The sequence below is a fragment of the Triturus cristatus genome, chromosome 9 (assembly GCF_964204655.1).
Source record: "Triturus cristatus chromosome 9, aTriCri1.1, whole genome shotgun sequence".
Lineage (NCBI taxonomy): Eukaryota > Metazoa > Chordata > Amphibia > Caudata > Salamandridae > Triturus > Triturus cristatus.
The window spans coordinates 1,011,773,802-1,011,787,432 of NC_140592.1; the positions used below are offsets into that span (position 1 = coordinate 1,011,773,802).

General features: G+C 44.6%; 1 protein-coding gene across 2 annotated transcripts in view; it reads right to left on the minus strand.

Moving 5' to 3' along the window:
* Positions 1-13,631, minus strand: part of TMEM63C (transmembrane protein 63C) — a 537,448-nt gene that overhangs the window by 229,401 nt on the left and 294,416 nt on the right. For both annotated transcript variants that reach the window (XM_085626682.1, XM_085626681.1), the window contains one exon: positions 4,673-4,760. In XM_085626682.1, coding sequence (XP_085482808.1) covers positions 4,673-4,760 — 88 coding nt within the window. The remainder of the gene's footprint in view (positions 1-4,672; positions 4,761-13,631) is intronic.

Below are 13,631 nucleotides of genomic sequence, written 5' to 3' on the forward strand. Positions count from 1 at the left end.
TGTGTCCGACGAGAGCTCTAGGAAGCTTTGAGTGATACAAGGAAGATTAAACAGAAGAAGGAATGCTGCAAAAGCTACCATTTTTGTCAAGCGCATTCAAGTAAAAATTAATCAGCACAACACTGTTGTACACCCAAAGGGTGGCATTCCTTCAATCTAGAATTATTGAATTGGCAAATTACCATCTACGTACGAGAAGGGACACAAGAATTTTGAATTGCATGAAAAGTGTTACAGCATTTAGATTAGTAATATAATATTGTCCACATGGAAAAAAGCAAAGGCAACTCTAGACTTGTGTTCCAGGTTTCTTTTTCATTAAAATACTCTGCAATATAACTGATTCTAGGCAGGACCAAATCACCCATTTCAAATGACACAAAAGTACTAGGAAGGCACAAGTAGGAGGAAAAGAACATTCTGAAAGCAGGACATGAATCCACCAAAGGACTCGCTTAACCCTGGTATGAGAGGTCCCTTAACACAAGTATCTTGCTGGAGGGAAGAGGCAAGAAGCCAGATCTAGTGTCACATTAAGACCCCAGCATAAACTTCCCTTGCTGAGCCTTTTTTGAAGCATTTATGCATTAGAGGTCCTATTCTGCGACAACCATGCATTTAATTTGTATTTTTCATAGGAATCCGGAGGGAAGTGAACAGGATGTCTGTTCGTCTCATCCTATAAATGAAAAATTCAACTTGCCATATAAACTTTTATATTCAATTGGTTGGAGCAAGAATCTTCCAACTAGTGAAACGTTTTACTGGTGAAAGGGTTATCCTTTGAGAGACTGCTGTGCGAATGGTGAGTACATCTGTGCTGTACCAGGTCAAGACGAGCCTGTTGAGGAAGGGGAGTATGATTCTGTAAATGGCGGTGCGGCACAACATGGTGTAGAGGGACTAGGATGAGTGAAAGTCATCTAGCAATGGATCGTTCATAGATTCACATACTTTTAAACCATTCTAGCATCAGCAGGTTAGGGATACTTAATTGACATAGTGGTACTAAAGAGATACATATAAGAAAGCCGTTTATGCAGCCTGCCCACATCATTGTGCATAGCCATAGGGCAGCCAATTAGGTGGATACAGACTCAGCACTACCTTAAAGCACCATCAACAGAACATGCCAGTTTGCTATCAGGAAGTACAAACACAAGGTGTTTTTTCATGGTCGGCTGGGTGCAAGAATGGCAAAATGCAAGTTCGCCTGTGGGGTTGGAAATCTTTGCACCATTCTTGTGTGATGATGATCAACCTCTGCTTCCTTCTGCTTACATTCCACATGACATGCACAAGGGAAAACTCTGACAAATTTCAATGTATTTGAGTAATTTCTCTACTTTTTGAGAAGTTGTAACTGGAAAATCGGAAGTAGCAATATCTAACCGCGAAGGCTTAGAGTGTTGTCCAATCTGAGCTCGGCGGATAGCTACGAGAGCAGGAGTACTGAAGCAAAACAAAAACCTATAAGCCTGTGGGGTTTTCTTAAAAGAGTTTCAATGCTGCCACTATTTCTAATTTGTTGTCCATGCCTGAGAAGGCTCCAGGGCTTCAAATAAAAGGTTGTGGTACGTCACTGTATAACACTGTGGCTGGAGCAGGGAACATTGTTGTTAAATCGAAGGAATTTGACCAATTCCCTTAAGCTTTTTTGGACACTCATTTCTACTGGTGTTTAATTCACATATATTGATCACAATTACATGGACTGTGTTGGATACGTGTCCAATTAAACAGCAGCTGGATTGAGCTAACAAAATAACTGAGGGAATTTGCCAAATCCTTGGACTGAACATTGTGCACTTCCCCATCCACAATATTATGCAGTGTCTCACCCTTCTCCCTCCATATAGGTAGATTAAAGGGTTAATGATGACCCAGGAGCAACAGCTCGACATGCATTACCTGCACTTCGATTAAACCAGGAGAGTGAGATGGGGAGAGACACAGAGAGAGAGAGAGAGAGAGAGAGAGAGAGAGAGAGAGAGAAAACTGGATTTTGCCCCTAATGCACACCCACACAATGTCTCAAAACTAATGTAATCACTTCTGCTCTGTCAATAGTTGCAAGGATTAGTAAGGCATGCTGACACTCTTTGTTCATGCTCTAGTAGTGTTTATACTGAGGACAGGGATTTTCTGGAACCGCCTTCTTGGATACAAAGCAATGACTGTTTCTCTCCCTCCTTCGATGGGAAGTACCTGGTGTATGCAAATCGCCTCTGGCAGCCCTGTAGAAGGCAGCCATGTGGCAAACACTGCATACTTTCAGCAAGTGCCTCTGCCTGGATGGTGAACGGGAAGCAGGGCAAGGAGAGGAGTGGAGGCTCCCCCAAGCCACGCTTCTCTGCCTGGATGATCAACGGGAAGCAGGGCAAGGAGTGGAGTGGAGGCTCCCCCAAGCCACGCTTCAGTAGAGTGACGCTCTGCCCGCACATCCTTTTATTTATGCTGCGTGTTCAAATAATTCAAAGCAATATGAACTTAGGAAAGATTGAATTTGAACAAGAAAATGGTGTTCACCTGTAACTACAATTGTCTAGTGTTTGTATGGTTAACAGATTCAGATCCAATGCTCTCAGCAGCCCTCTGAGGCTTTACTCATATGGCACACGTGTGCAGGTACGCCCATCCGCCTTGTGAGCTGCCTTTTTTGACACAGACACACACACACACACACACAGGTAGGCCACTGTCTACACAGATAGGTGTATGAAATGTATATATTTAATGCTGCTATGTAAAGTATACAGAGGCATAAAGCTCACCGATGGGGCATAAATGAATAGAAAGAGAATCCATGAAATGCATCAACGTTGGAGAACTACAGTCAAAGATGGGTCATTTTCTTTTACCACCGCTAGCCACAGGCGGTCAGCTATCTGGGCAGGCCGGGAGGACAGTGTGTACGACAAGCGATTGTGGTGCTTCCGGTGGATAAAAGGGTGTTCTGATCGAGGCAATACTAGGAGTGCGGAGTCAGTTCTCTGCAGCTCCAGGTTTGTACTTGAAGTAGGACTAGCAGCACGTTGCTGGATGTAAAGCCCAAGGGAGACACTGCTTAGGAGGGGCAGTCTTCAGCGGCATCCAGTAGCCTTTGCAGAACTTTAGCCATTGCAGTCATTCCCTGGGCCAGCGCCTGGCCCCCTCCAGTAGACGAAGGTTGGCTAGGATCCCAATGACCATACGGAGCGGATTATTAGGCAGGATGGCAGTAACTTGCTTGCCACAACAGCTGGGGTAGCCTCATACCTTTGCTCTATGATATAGCCCCATAGGGTTAAGCAGTCAATTGGTTTTAGCAACACTGAACCTTTGTAGATTCACGTTTAAATTATTTCCCATCATCTGGATAAAAATCGTCAACAAAATCTTAAAACATGGAGTAATAAACCACACCCATTTAAAACAACAGTATCTTGTCGCCCATCCACCTCGTTGTAATGTCTGCAATGCACCAATAACAGGGGTGAGTTGTGAACATCATTTCCCTTAGAGGTCACCATACTCTCCGATTTTTAAACACAGATCACGGGAAAGGAATATTCCTTTTTGGAGCTCCGGGCTAACAGGATTTTCTTTCATTTTTAACATGATTTCAGGCATAAGTTTCTACAACCACTTCTTTCCTACTGAATACCAAACTATGGGCCTGATTTAGATCTTGGCAGATGGGTTAATCCCTCACAACGCTGATGGATGTCCCATTCGCCGAACTATAAATCCCATTGTATCCTATGGGATTTATATTTAGGAGGTCGGGATCCGCCACCGTGGTTGCAGAGTAACCCGTCCGCCAAGATCTAAATGAGGTCCTATATTTCTGAGGAGCTGGTCCAGTGAAATAAATATTGAGATGTTAAACTTCCACTAAATCTAGCAATAGGATTTCAGGGCCTGCCAGTCTACTGCCTCTAGGGGAATTGTGGCTAGGACCCCGCCTGCATCAAAACTGTTTCCCGTTTTGTCACATCTCCAAGGCCCTGAACGACTGAGAAGAAATGCTCGGTTTTCACCTTCAAGAACATGCTTATAGGGAAAATCAGAAAGGCACTGCTTACCATATCAAAATGGAAAAGAAAAGCAAGAATGTGAATTCCTCATACACACCCGCCTTACACACATATGTAGTGATTGGGTCACAATTTGATACGGTTTTACCTACTTTAGGATCAGCCTGAGTTCTGCCACCCGCAGATCATAAAATCCTACTTCTTACTGCCAGACAAACCTACAGTTCGAAATCATGCGGTCAGCCCATCAACACAGCTATCCATTATCCTATGGGCGACTCATCTCTCCTACAGCCAACTCATGCAGTGCAACTCATTGCATCCAAAACGCAGACAACTCGTCATACAACACTTCCATCCCATCCATCCTCCAACAAGCATCCGCTCCATTCTAGAGTGCGTCATCTCTCATTCAACCCATTCACATTATCATCCATCAACAACCCACTTTGCATCCATTCTACAATCCATCATGTATAGTTCACCAGATTCCTTTCACCATCCATCATCCCAACCTTCCATTCTAAAATCCACCAGCCTATAGATAAACGATCATTCTGGAAGCAAGGTAGTGTCTGAGAACCTGGGGTTTCATCACATGACAGTCACAAAAACAGACCAAGAAAAAGAACACTGATGAGGTCAGGACTCACCACATCCCGGCTGTCTAAGTCGGATGGACTGGTCTCGGAGGGCGATTTCTCCTTCTCACTCTGTTCCCCATAGAAAAGGGAGGTGAGGCTAATATCACAACATGGAGGGCAAACGGGAAGGGATGGATAGAGTATGGAAAAGGAGAAAAACAGCAAAATATAAAGGTAGGACAGAAAGCAGGAAAGGGAAGAGTTAGAAATAGCGATAAGAGGGATTAACAGTAAGAAAGGGAAGAGAGAATGGAAACAATCAGCGTGTGTGGGTGGAAGGAACAAGGGACAGTAGAATAAGAAAAGAGAAGGAAGGGGGCAGGAAATGGAAAAGGTATATGGATGGGTGTGAACAAACAAAGAGAAAAAAATCAACAGTTTGAATCTCGTGGAAATTCTATAATGAATATAACAATACTTCAAGATTAGCCCAAAGCAATGCAGATTCCCCAAATCATGGTTGAAACGGAGGACGAATCAATGACAAAATGATTCAATGTTGAGACAGATCATTCCCCTTTGCTTCGCGCAGTCTGTCGTCGGCCCCTCGCGCAGACTGCCACTGTCCTTATGGAGAACAAGAATCAACAGGCAGAAAGTGATTGGAGACTAAATGAATCAGACAGCACCGTCACCACACCCGGCAACCTTCATCCAGCACCCCTCTGCACCTCGACACATGCCTCCTGGCTGCTGTCAGCTTCGATCTGTGTAACACGTGGGGTGATCACGAGGCGAAGATTAGGGTTCTCCAAATTCTTCCTGAGCAGGCTGCTGCTATGCACAGCTCAGATAGGCGAAGGCCTCTAGTGCCCCTAGGGTGTCCCGCTCATGAACCTCCTAACTGTCTATAGATATATGGGTGCAAAAAAAAAAACATGGGTCTACAAAATACTTCCTAATATAGGGCTATAAAGTATCTTGAGACAGCTGGTGTTTGCTGTGATGTCGTATTTGGCCTGTCGGGAGTACCGCATGCAGGGGACGTGAGGAGAGCAAAGGTCAGTGACAGATGACACCTATCGCCACCACAAGTAAGGGAAAGGCCAAAGTCTTCTCCACCTGCCCTCCGATGGGGGCTCCCACCCAATAGAGGACAACAGGAAAACCCCTAGGCACTGGATTACATTATCATCATCAATATTTCTTTATTCGGCAATTCATAAAAAGCCATAAAAGATATTGTTACAGAATTTACAGGTTATAAAATCGTCATATAAAAAACAGTAAATTACAGTAAATTACAGTAAATTCATCACGTTGTTAAAAAGAATAAAAATTTAAAATCATCTCCTTCTTTGACATATATATTTGCAGCATTAGTTGGCCTAAAAGAGTATATAAAAGTAGCATATTTGATCTAGTATAATATAATTATTTCACAGTTTCTTTACCCTAGATTAGGTCTATGCCGTACTATATATTGCAGGAAGTTTGAAACAATATAAACCACCTCTTCCCCCTCAAGTAGCTGTAAATATAATAAAGCAGGGCGGCATGTACGAAGGCCCCTACGCTTTAATAGGGGGATTAAGAGTTTCCTCCGTTGATGCGTGTAGTACTTGCAAAAAAGAATGGTATGAAGAGTTGACTGGGGTGATGTCTCATCACAGGGACATGATGGTAATGTTTTATCCCAGTTATTCTTAAACGGAAAGGTAACGAGGCGGAAAAAGAAGTTCAGTCTAAACCTGACTAGAAGGTACTGTTCATAGGAAGTTATATTATATGTCAGATATGGCTGGATACCAAATGTCGACTGAACTAATAAACAATGTCTAGTTGTTTGTTTCATGACCTCTAAATTGAGTCTAAGCTCATCAAGGTGGTTTTGGCAAAGTTTGTGGAAAGCTTTCCTTGCTATTTGCTGCATCTTGGTCGGGTCTTTATAGTGGTTTTCTAGGCCTAGATCAGTTAGAAAATTTTTAATGTAATTTAGCCACCTTGATCTATGTACGTTATCTAGGGTCCTACAATCTTGGATGATTTGTTGTGTAAAGACTGTGTGTTCGGAAGACCAAATCCTGTGCCATAATAACAGAGGCTGTATTCTCACCAGGTCAGTGACATATGAAAGTCCCAATTCCAAGTGGCAAGCGTAATTGGAGGCTGCCGTAGGTAGGGCTAGTAAATATTTCAAAAAGCCATTTTCAACCACTTGGATAGAATTAGCCGCTACGTGGCCCCATACACCTGCTCCGTATAGGGCGACTGAGAGGCATTTGGCTTTATAAATTTTGATCATCTCAGGGGGGGCTTTTTTCCCTATCTTCCTAGAGAAGTTAGTGAGTGCTGAGGTGGTTCTTGCAAATTGCAATTTCCTTACTTCTACCGCTGGTTTCCAACTGAGTTTTTCGTCCATCATGACGCCAAGATAGGGATATTTGTCCGTTGTTGCTAGTCTTTCGTCATTCAGAAAAATGGACTTAGTTTTATTCTTCCTTTTAACTCCTGCCTTCATGACAAAAGTTTTCCCAACGTTAATTTTGAGGTCAAGGCTTGCCATGAATGAAGCATAACTATTTAAGGCCTTCTGTATTTCATTAGAAGTACGGGCTAGAAGCACAGCATCGTCGGCATACAGGAGGGCCGGGACAGGGCGGTTTGCTACCATTGGGAGATCTTGGGCCCCTTTCAGCATCTCTTTCTCTAAGCCGTTTGTATAAAGGGTAAATAGAAACGGGGCCAGAACACATCCCTGCCTCACGCCCTTCTCCACCCCAAACGGCGCTGTAAGCTCTCCCCCTGTGCCAAACCTTACTCTAGCTGACGCGTCGGCGTAGAGTTCTCTGATGTAAGTTACTGCAGTTTGTTCCAACCCTATGTCTAGTAGGATGGGCCAGAGTTTGGAGTGGCTAACGCAGTCAAAGGCAGATGATAAATCTACGTAGACCATATATAGAGCCCCTTCTTTAATGTTAACATACTTATCAATTAGTAATGATAGATTTAGGGCTTGGTCTACGGTCCCCAATCCTTCTCGAAACCCGTATTGTAGGTCAGATAGAATGTTATTTTTCGCGACCCATTCCTGCAAACCATCAAGTAGTATTCGACCCATCATCTTTCCTGTGGAATCTAAAAGGGAGATGGGACGATAACAGGAGGGTAGGTTGCGGTCTCCCTTCTTAAAGATAGGGACTAATATGGAGCTTTTCCAAGACTCAGGGATGCCAGTAAAAGTCAATGCGTTAAAAACCCTGGTCAGAAAGGGAATCCATAGCTCGGGGTACATTTTGTAGAAGTCTATTGGGACACAGTCAGGGCCGGGTGCCTTGCCTTTTTTACTTGCGTTCAGCGCCCTTTCAACTTGGTCACAAGTAATGGTCATATCAATGGGGAAGGTCGAAGACTGGTGCTCGTGAGAGTCATTTCCTCCAAGGTCTTTTACTGTCGAGTGAGACTTAAAAATTTGAGAAAAGTGCTCTACCCATTGTCTTTCGTCTATAGCAACCTCTATGTTAGGGAGGCTGCCCTTGTCAGTTAAGGATGGTGTTTTTACTACCTTCCAGAAAGTGATATTGTTATTACTAAGGCAACTCTCGTGTAGTTGATCCCAGAGTTGTCGTCTTAGTTCCGTCTTCCGTTCCTTAATGGCGGTGTTATATACTCTCCTTAGAGTAGCTATTTCTGCCCTATCCCTGGGCGTTTTATGTAAGGCGAGTTTTAAATTAGTATGGGCGATGGTACACGAGTGATTGAACCAGCCCTGGCTGCTCTTCTTTGAGCCGTTTTTTTTAACCATTAGGGCATTTTTAATGGTTTGTATCACCAGCCCAAAATTAGCAACAACGTCATGGTTGGGGGTGGTCATGTCCAAGCATTTCATTATGGGTAGATAGGCTTCAGTGATCACGGTAGAAGTTATTTTTCCCGGATCAACTGTGGCCCATTTTAGCGAGTATCCGTTTAATCTTGCTAATTCTAAATTGTTCTGGGTCAGGGCGCTGGAGGTTTTTTTGGTGGGCCCTGTCGAGATTAAAAAGGTTGTACTTATCGGATAATGATCGCTTAGAGCTACCTGATGGGTTTCAAAAGTGAAATCCTTTGATATCAGGCCATTTGTCTGTAAAATGAAATCTATCGTTGAATTGCAACCTCTGCCGTGGAAAGTTGGAGCCAGCATCGGTTTACCATCTGTTAATTTTGATGCAATTCTTAGATCTAAGTTGAAAGTTATTTCATTTAAAAGGCTACCCAACTGTGAATGGGAAAAATGTAGAATGGGGTTTTCGTCCTCATCGATTAATCCGCACAAATGAATGTTTGGGGCAGCACAGATAGACTGGTTAAAATCGCCGCCCCATATGATGGTTACTTCTCGGGTAGACTTTTTTGTTATAGATGTTATTATGGTAAAGATTGAATTAATTTTCCCCATTGCATCCCGATCCGATAGGTTGTTGTAAAAATTAACCAAAAGGAAGTAGTCTCTGGAATTTGGTGTAATACTAAGTAGTTGAAAGTTAGGGTCGAGCGTTATAAGTTTAATATTTTCTAGCTTAATCAGATTTGATAGAAAAATGGTTAAGCCTCCTTTGGCCCTGCCGAACTTGGAATGTTCAGCTGGTGAGAAATAGGTTCTATAGCCTTGAAGGTGGACTTCTGTAGTTAGCCAAGTCTCTTGAAGGCATAATATATTAAAATCTACGATAAAATTAGTCCAAATATCGTTCTCTAGTTTCGAACGTAGACCCGCCACGTTCCAGAATAGAACTGCAATTGTTTGTGTGTTATGAATTTGGGCACTGGTATTTTTAAAATATGTTACAGGTGTCGAGGAAGCCAAACTTGCTGGTCTAGGAGTCTCAGCGTTGTTGTGAGCTGTATGAGGTAGCCCCTCAGAAATTTGACCATTACGTAGAGATAAAGGATAGGGAGGAAGGATGGGTACTTGCCCCTTCCTTATATCATGAAAAAATCCCTGACCATGAACCTCTACAGGGAGTCAATCTATATCCTCAAGTCCTTCGAGGGTCGAAAAACGATTTGATATTGGGATATTAAAGTTGAAAGATCTCGGTCTATTACGAGGAGGGGAGTTTGAGTTGACCAGATTGCTAGCTAGGGGCTGGGGGTAAAAATATGTTAAATCATAGGTTTTTATAGAGCTTTGAGTTTGATTTTGTAACCAGCTAGTTATATAAGTAGTTGCCCTATGATCTCTAAAATTGACGATTATTATGTCACCTGATGTTTCCTTTGGCCGTGGGCCTACCCAGATTAGTCGACGGACGTTCAGAATTTCCCCGTTGATATTAGGAGGGAGCGGCCTATGCTGTCTCAGCCAGTGCATCACCTTGTTTTTTAAATCATAGTAGCCCTCCCTTTTCCCTAAGTCCAATGGCGGGACTCCTGTCAAGACTACGACGTAGGGTACTGCTTCTGGGGGTAGATTTATGTGTTTGCAATTTAAATCTTGATTGTGACTGAGAGGGGTGTCAGCAGCTACAATATCCCGTTTCTTACTTGGGTTGGTAGGTTTGGTGTTATCAGTGCTCTGGCTTTGAGCAGTGTCGATATTGTTCTTTGTACCTAGCTGCGAATGATTTGGAGTTTCCTTAGTAGATGGCTTTATGGATCTTTTTACAGCTAAATTACTTTTATTTGTTGCTCGGGATGAAATAAGGTCAACAGGACTTTTCATTGCTGGGATAGTTGGATGTAATAGTAGTGATTCAAGTTGATCACTATTTGTTTGCGCCAGCTTTGCTAGTGAATCTAATTGTGTAGACAAACCCTTTATTCTTTCTAAGACAGGAAGAACGAGGGATTTTACCAGGGTTTCTAATCGGCCCATCAGTTCGTTGGTGATTACGTCGTGAGTACGAGTATTGCCTAGAGAACTGAGGTCATTGGTGTGTTTTGTGCTCCGAGGATTAATAACCTCTTTTTGAACTTTTTTGCTCTGGTTGACGTTTTTTGAGCATCTCCTCCTTTTCTTTGAGGGAGGAGGGAGGATAGTGGTGATTGATTGTGTAGGCTTAATCTGTTCAGGAATGGTGGCAATAAACCTGAGGGGTGATGCGGTGGATGGTACGCTGTCAGAGGGATCTTTGGAATGTGGTTTAAGAGCCAATGATGGTGAGCAAGCGTGAGAGTGAACTAAAGATGTAGACTCGATGATAAGTGAAGCTGTCGTAGAGTCGCTAGACGTATCATGTATTATGGAGGGAACAGAAATTGTTGGATTCGGGGACAATGCGGATCGAATGGGTCCGAGTGAGGAACGCTTATTTTGTATGAGTTCAGCCGAGAGGCGTCTCTCTACTATAGCAATTTCTTGCTCCAGGACAGAGGCAGCCCTGGTAATGAAGCTATCTAGGGTGCCACGCACAGAGCCTCCCAGTAAAGTTCTGTTCCTTGTGCTGGGTGTAGCCATAATGAGTGTTTAGTTATGCTACAGTAAGCTTGGGTTATATCAAACGCTAGTGTGAGTGGGTCGAGCCTGGGAGAGAATAGGTGTTACGCAGTTATCATACAACAAATACAATCTACCATGTCCGTAGGTCAATGGCTACCTCTCGTCTTTTTGGTCCGATCGTCAGGGAGGTGGGCCCGCCCAGCCTCTTCCTGCCCCTGACGGCCACAGACGGCCCGCCCTCTGCCCGGGCTCAGCCCGGCGACGCCCGCGCGCGTCCCGCGACGCGAAGGAAGCGGCGGATTTTAAAGCGCCTCCTGGCGCGGGAAAGGTTGTGGGCGGGTCTCTTGATGCGCAGGCTGCTGGGTAACGTAGTTCGACCCCACTCGGCGGCCGCTGATGGTAGTTGCGGCGGCGGGGGACGAAGGGTGCAGCGGAACAGAATGCGCCAAGCACTGGGCACACAGAGCAGCAAAGGTCAATTCAGGAAACAGCAAACAGTACAAAATACTTCCTAATATAGGGCTATAAAGTATCTTGAGACAGCTGGTGTTTGCTGTGATGTCGTATTTGGCCTGTCGGGAGTACCGCATGCAGGGGACGTGAGGAGAGCAAAGGTCAGTGACAGATGACACCTATCGCCACCACAAGTAAGGGAAAGGCCAAAGTCTTCTCCACCTGCCCTCCGATGGGGGCTCCCACCCAATAGAGGACAACAGGAAAACCCCTAGGCACTGGATTACATTATTATGGCATTCTCTATATTTAATGATTCGCCCCACAACAAACTAAAGCTCAATCTCTATCCCGTATATATATATATATATATCCAGATATCCCTCTCCTCTCTGTCTCTCACGGCCATCTCGCACAAGCTTTGCGGACTTCTTCCAAATGCACTGGAAAGCCTCACAGAGACAGTGGGATGCTCAGAATCCCTGGATGTTTGCCTAAATGCCTCACAAAGATGCTGGGGGTACCGTCCCACCACTCTGAGCCCCATAACTTCTCCCCTTTCAAAGAAGCCTCACACACACTTTGGGGCTACTGGCCATACTCCAGCTCCTACTTCCAGAGTGCGCTTTACATAGACCTGGTGTCGTTCTGATGACCCACTGTTGCTGGACACAGGGTGATTTCCTAGCCTCTCAAGGCTGCTTCAAACATAGCTCGTAGTTTCCACGCTACACCTTTCTCACTAACCCTAGCCAGCCTGACACCAACTCCAATGCCTCTTTTGTTTTCTACATGAAAGCTGCACACAAACTCTGGGGCTCCCCTCCACCACCCCCTACAATGACTGTCAAACACATGCAGAGTCCCAAGCTCAATCTATCAGCTCACACTGGCTCTTGGGAACATGCCTTGCACAGGGTGAGCGCCCTGCCAGCCCCAGGCCTCTATGCATGCTTCACACAGGTTCTGGATGTGTGGAGTACGTTCACATATGTAACAGCTGTTAGACAGATGTTGGCTACAAGGTAGATCCGGTGACCCGTTGCTTTAGTATTAAAAGCAATCTGTGCTCCACATGTAAATCAGCTGCCCACGCTATAGTAACTTAAGCACCTGGACAGCACAGCCTTAGGAGGGCTCACCTTCATACAAAGAAGCAGGAGGTGCCCTAGCTGGAGAGTGTACTCCACTCCTTTAGCTCAATGGCACATTCTACCTCTAGGAGGTTCTCTGCCTCAACCCTAGGCTGATGCGCCTCCCTGCTCATAGAGAGATCACAGTCTCATGATTAAACTGCAAGTGTCCTCTTCCTGTGGAGGCTTGCGATCTGCCTTTTCTGTATTTGGTCCTAGGCTACGGGCTAGCATCATTGTCCATGTCGGATCTTCCCCAACCTTCCTGCAATTCAGGAAAAAGCTAAAAACTCCTCTCTTCAAGGTATGCCCACCTTCTCACAGTAGGAATGCACCAGTTACTTGCAACTTTTAAACCAACCTCGAATCAAACTCCCGGGCTCTATCCCTTGTATGCACAGCATTCTGTTGCTCACAAAATAGGTCTGATCTATATAAATGCCTTTACATACATACATAATGTGCCTACGGAGGTTAAGAAGTATTGCTCTACAAACCTTCACCAAGGGCACAGCTATCATTAGTACATCTATTGTGGTTGCCTTTTACTACCAAGAGTGCAAGAAGCCAGATGCCCTCACTTGAACTGATGTCCCATGGCACCCTGACTAGGCCACTGACTGAAGGGCTTAAGCTCCACACTGAAATAAATAGCCAATTCCCATGTATAGACTACATCTACGATTCGTTTTCACCTATTGAGTACAGACTCTGCTGCCAATCAACCCGTGCCCGCTATGGTTCTCCCATCAGACGCAGCCTCTCCATCATTGTAGACTGTGGAGCTCCACACAGACAGCTAATCTGCATTTTTTGCCATGGAAGCTCAAATAAAGTAGCAAACCTGCCTCTTTAAACTCTGGACATGCTTCTTCACACAGTTTGTTCCCATCTAGGTACTATCCAGCCTTGCTTTCAGGTAAGCACACCCCACCTATTGCACAGAGAGGTTTACCTTTATACCGTGCTTGTGATGCCTAATCTAAGTACTATGGCGCTCAACCCTGAGGAAGTCACT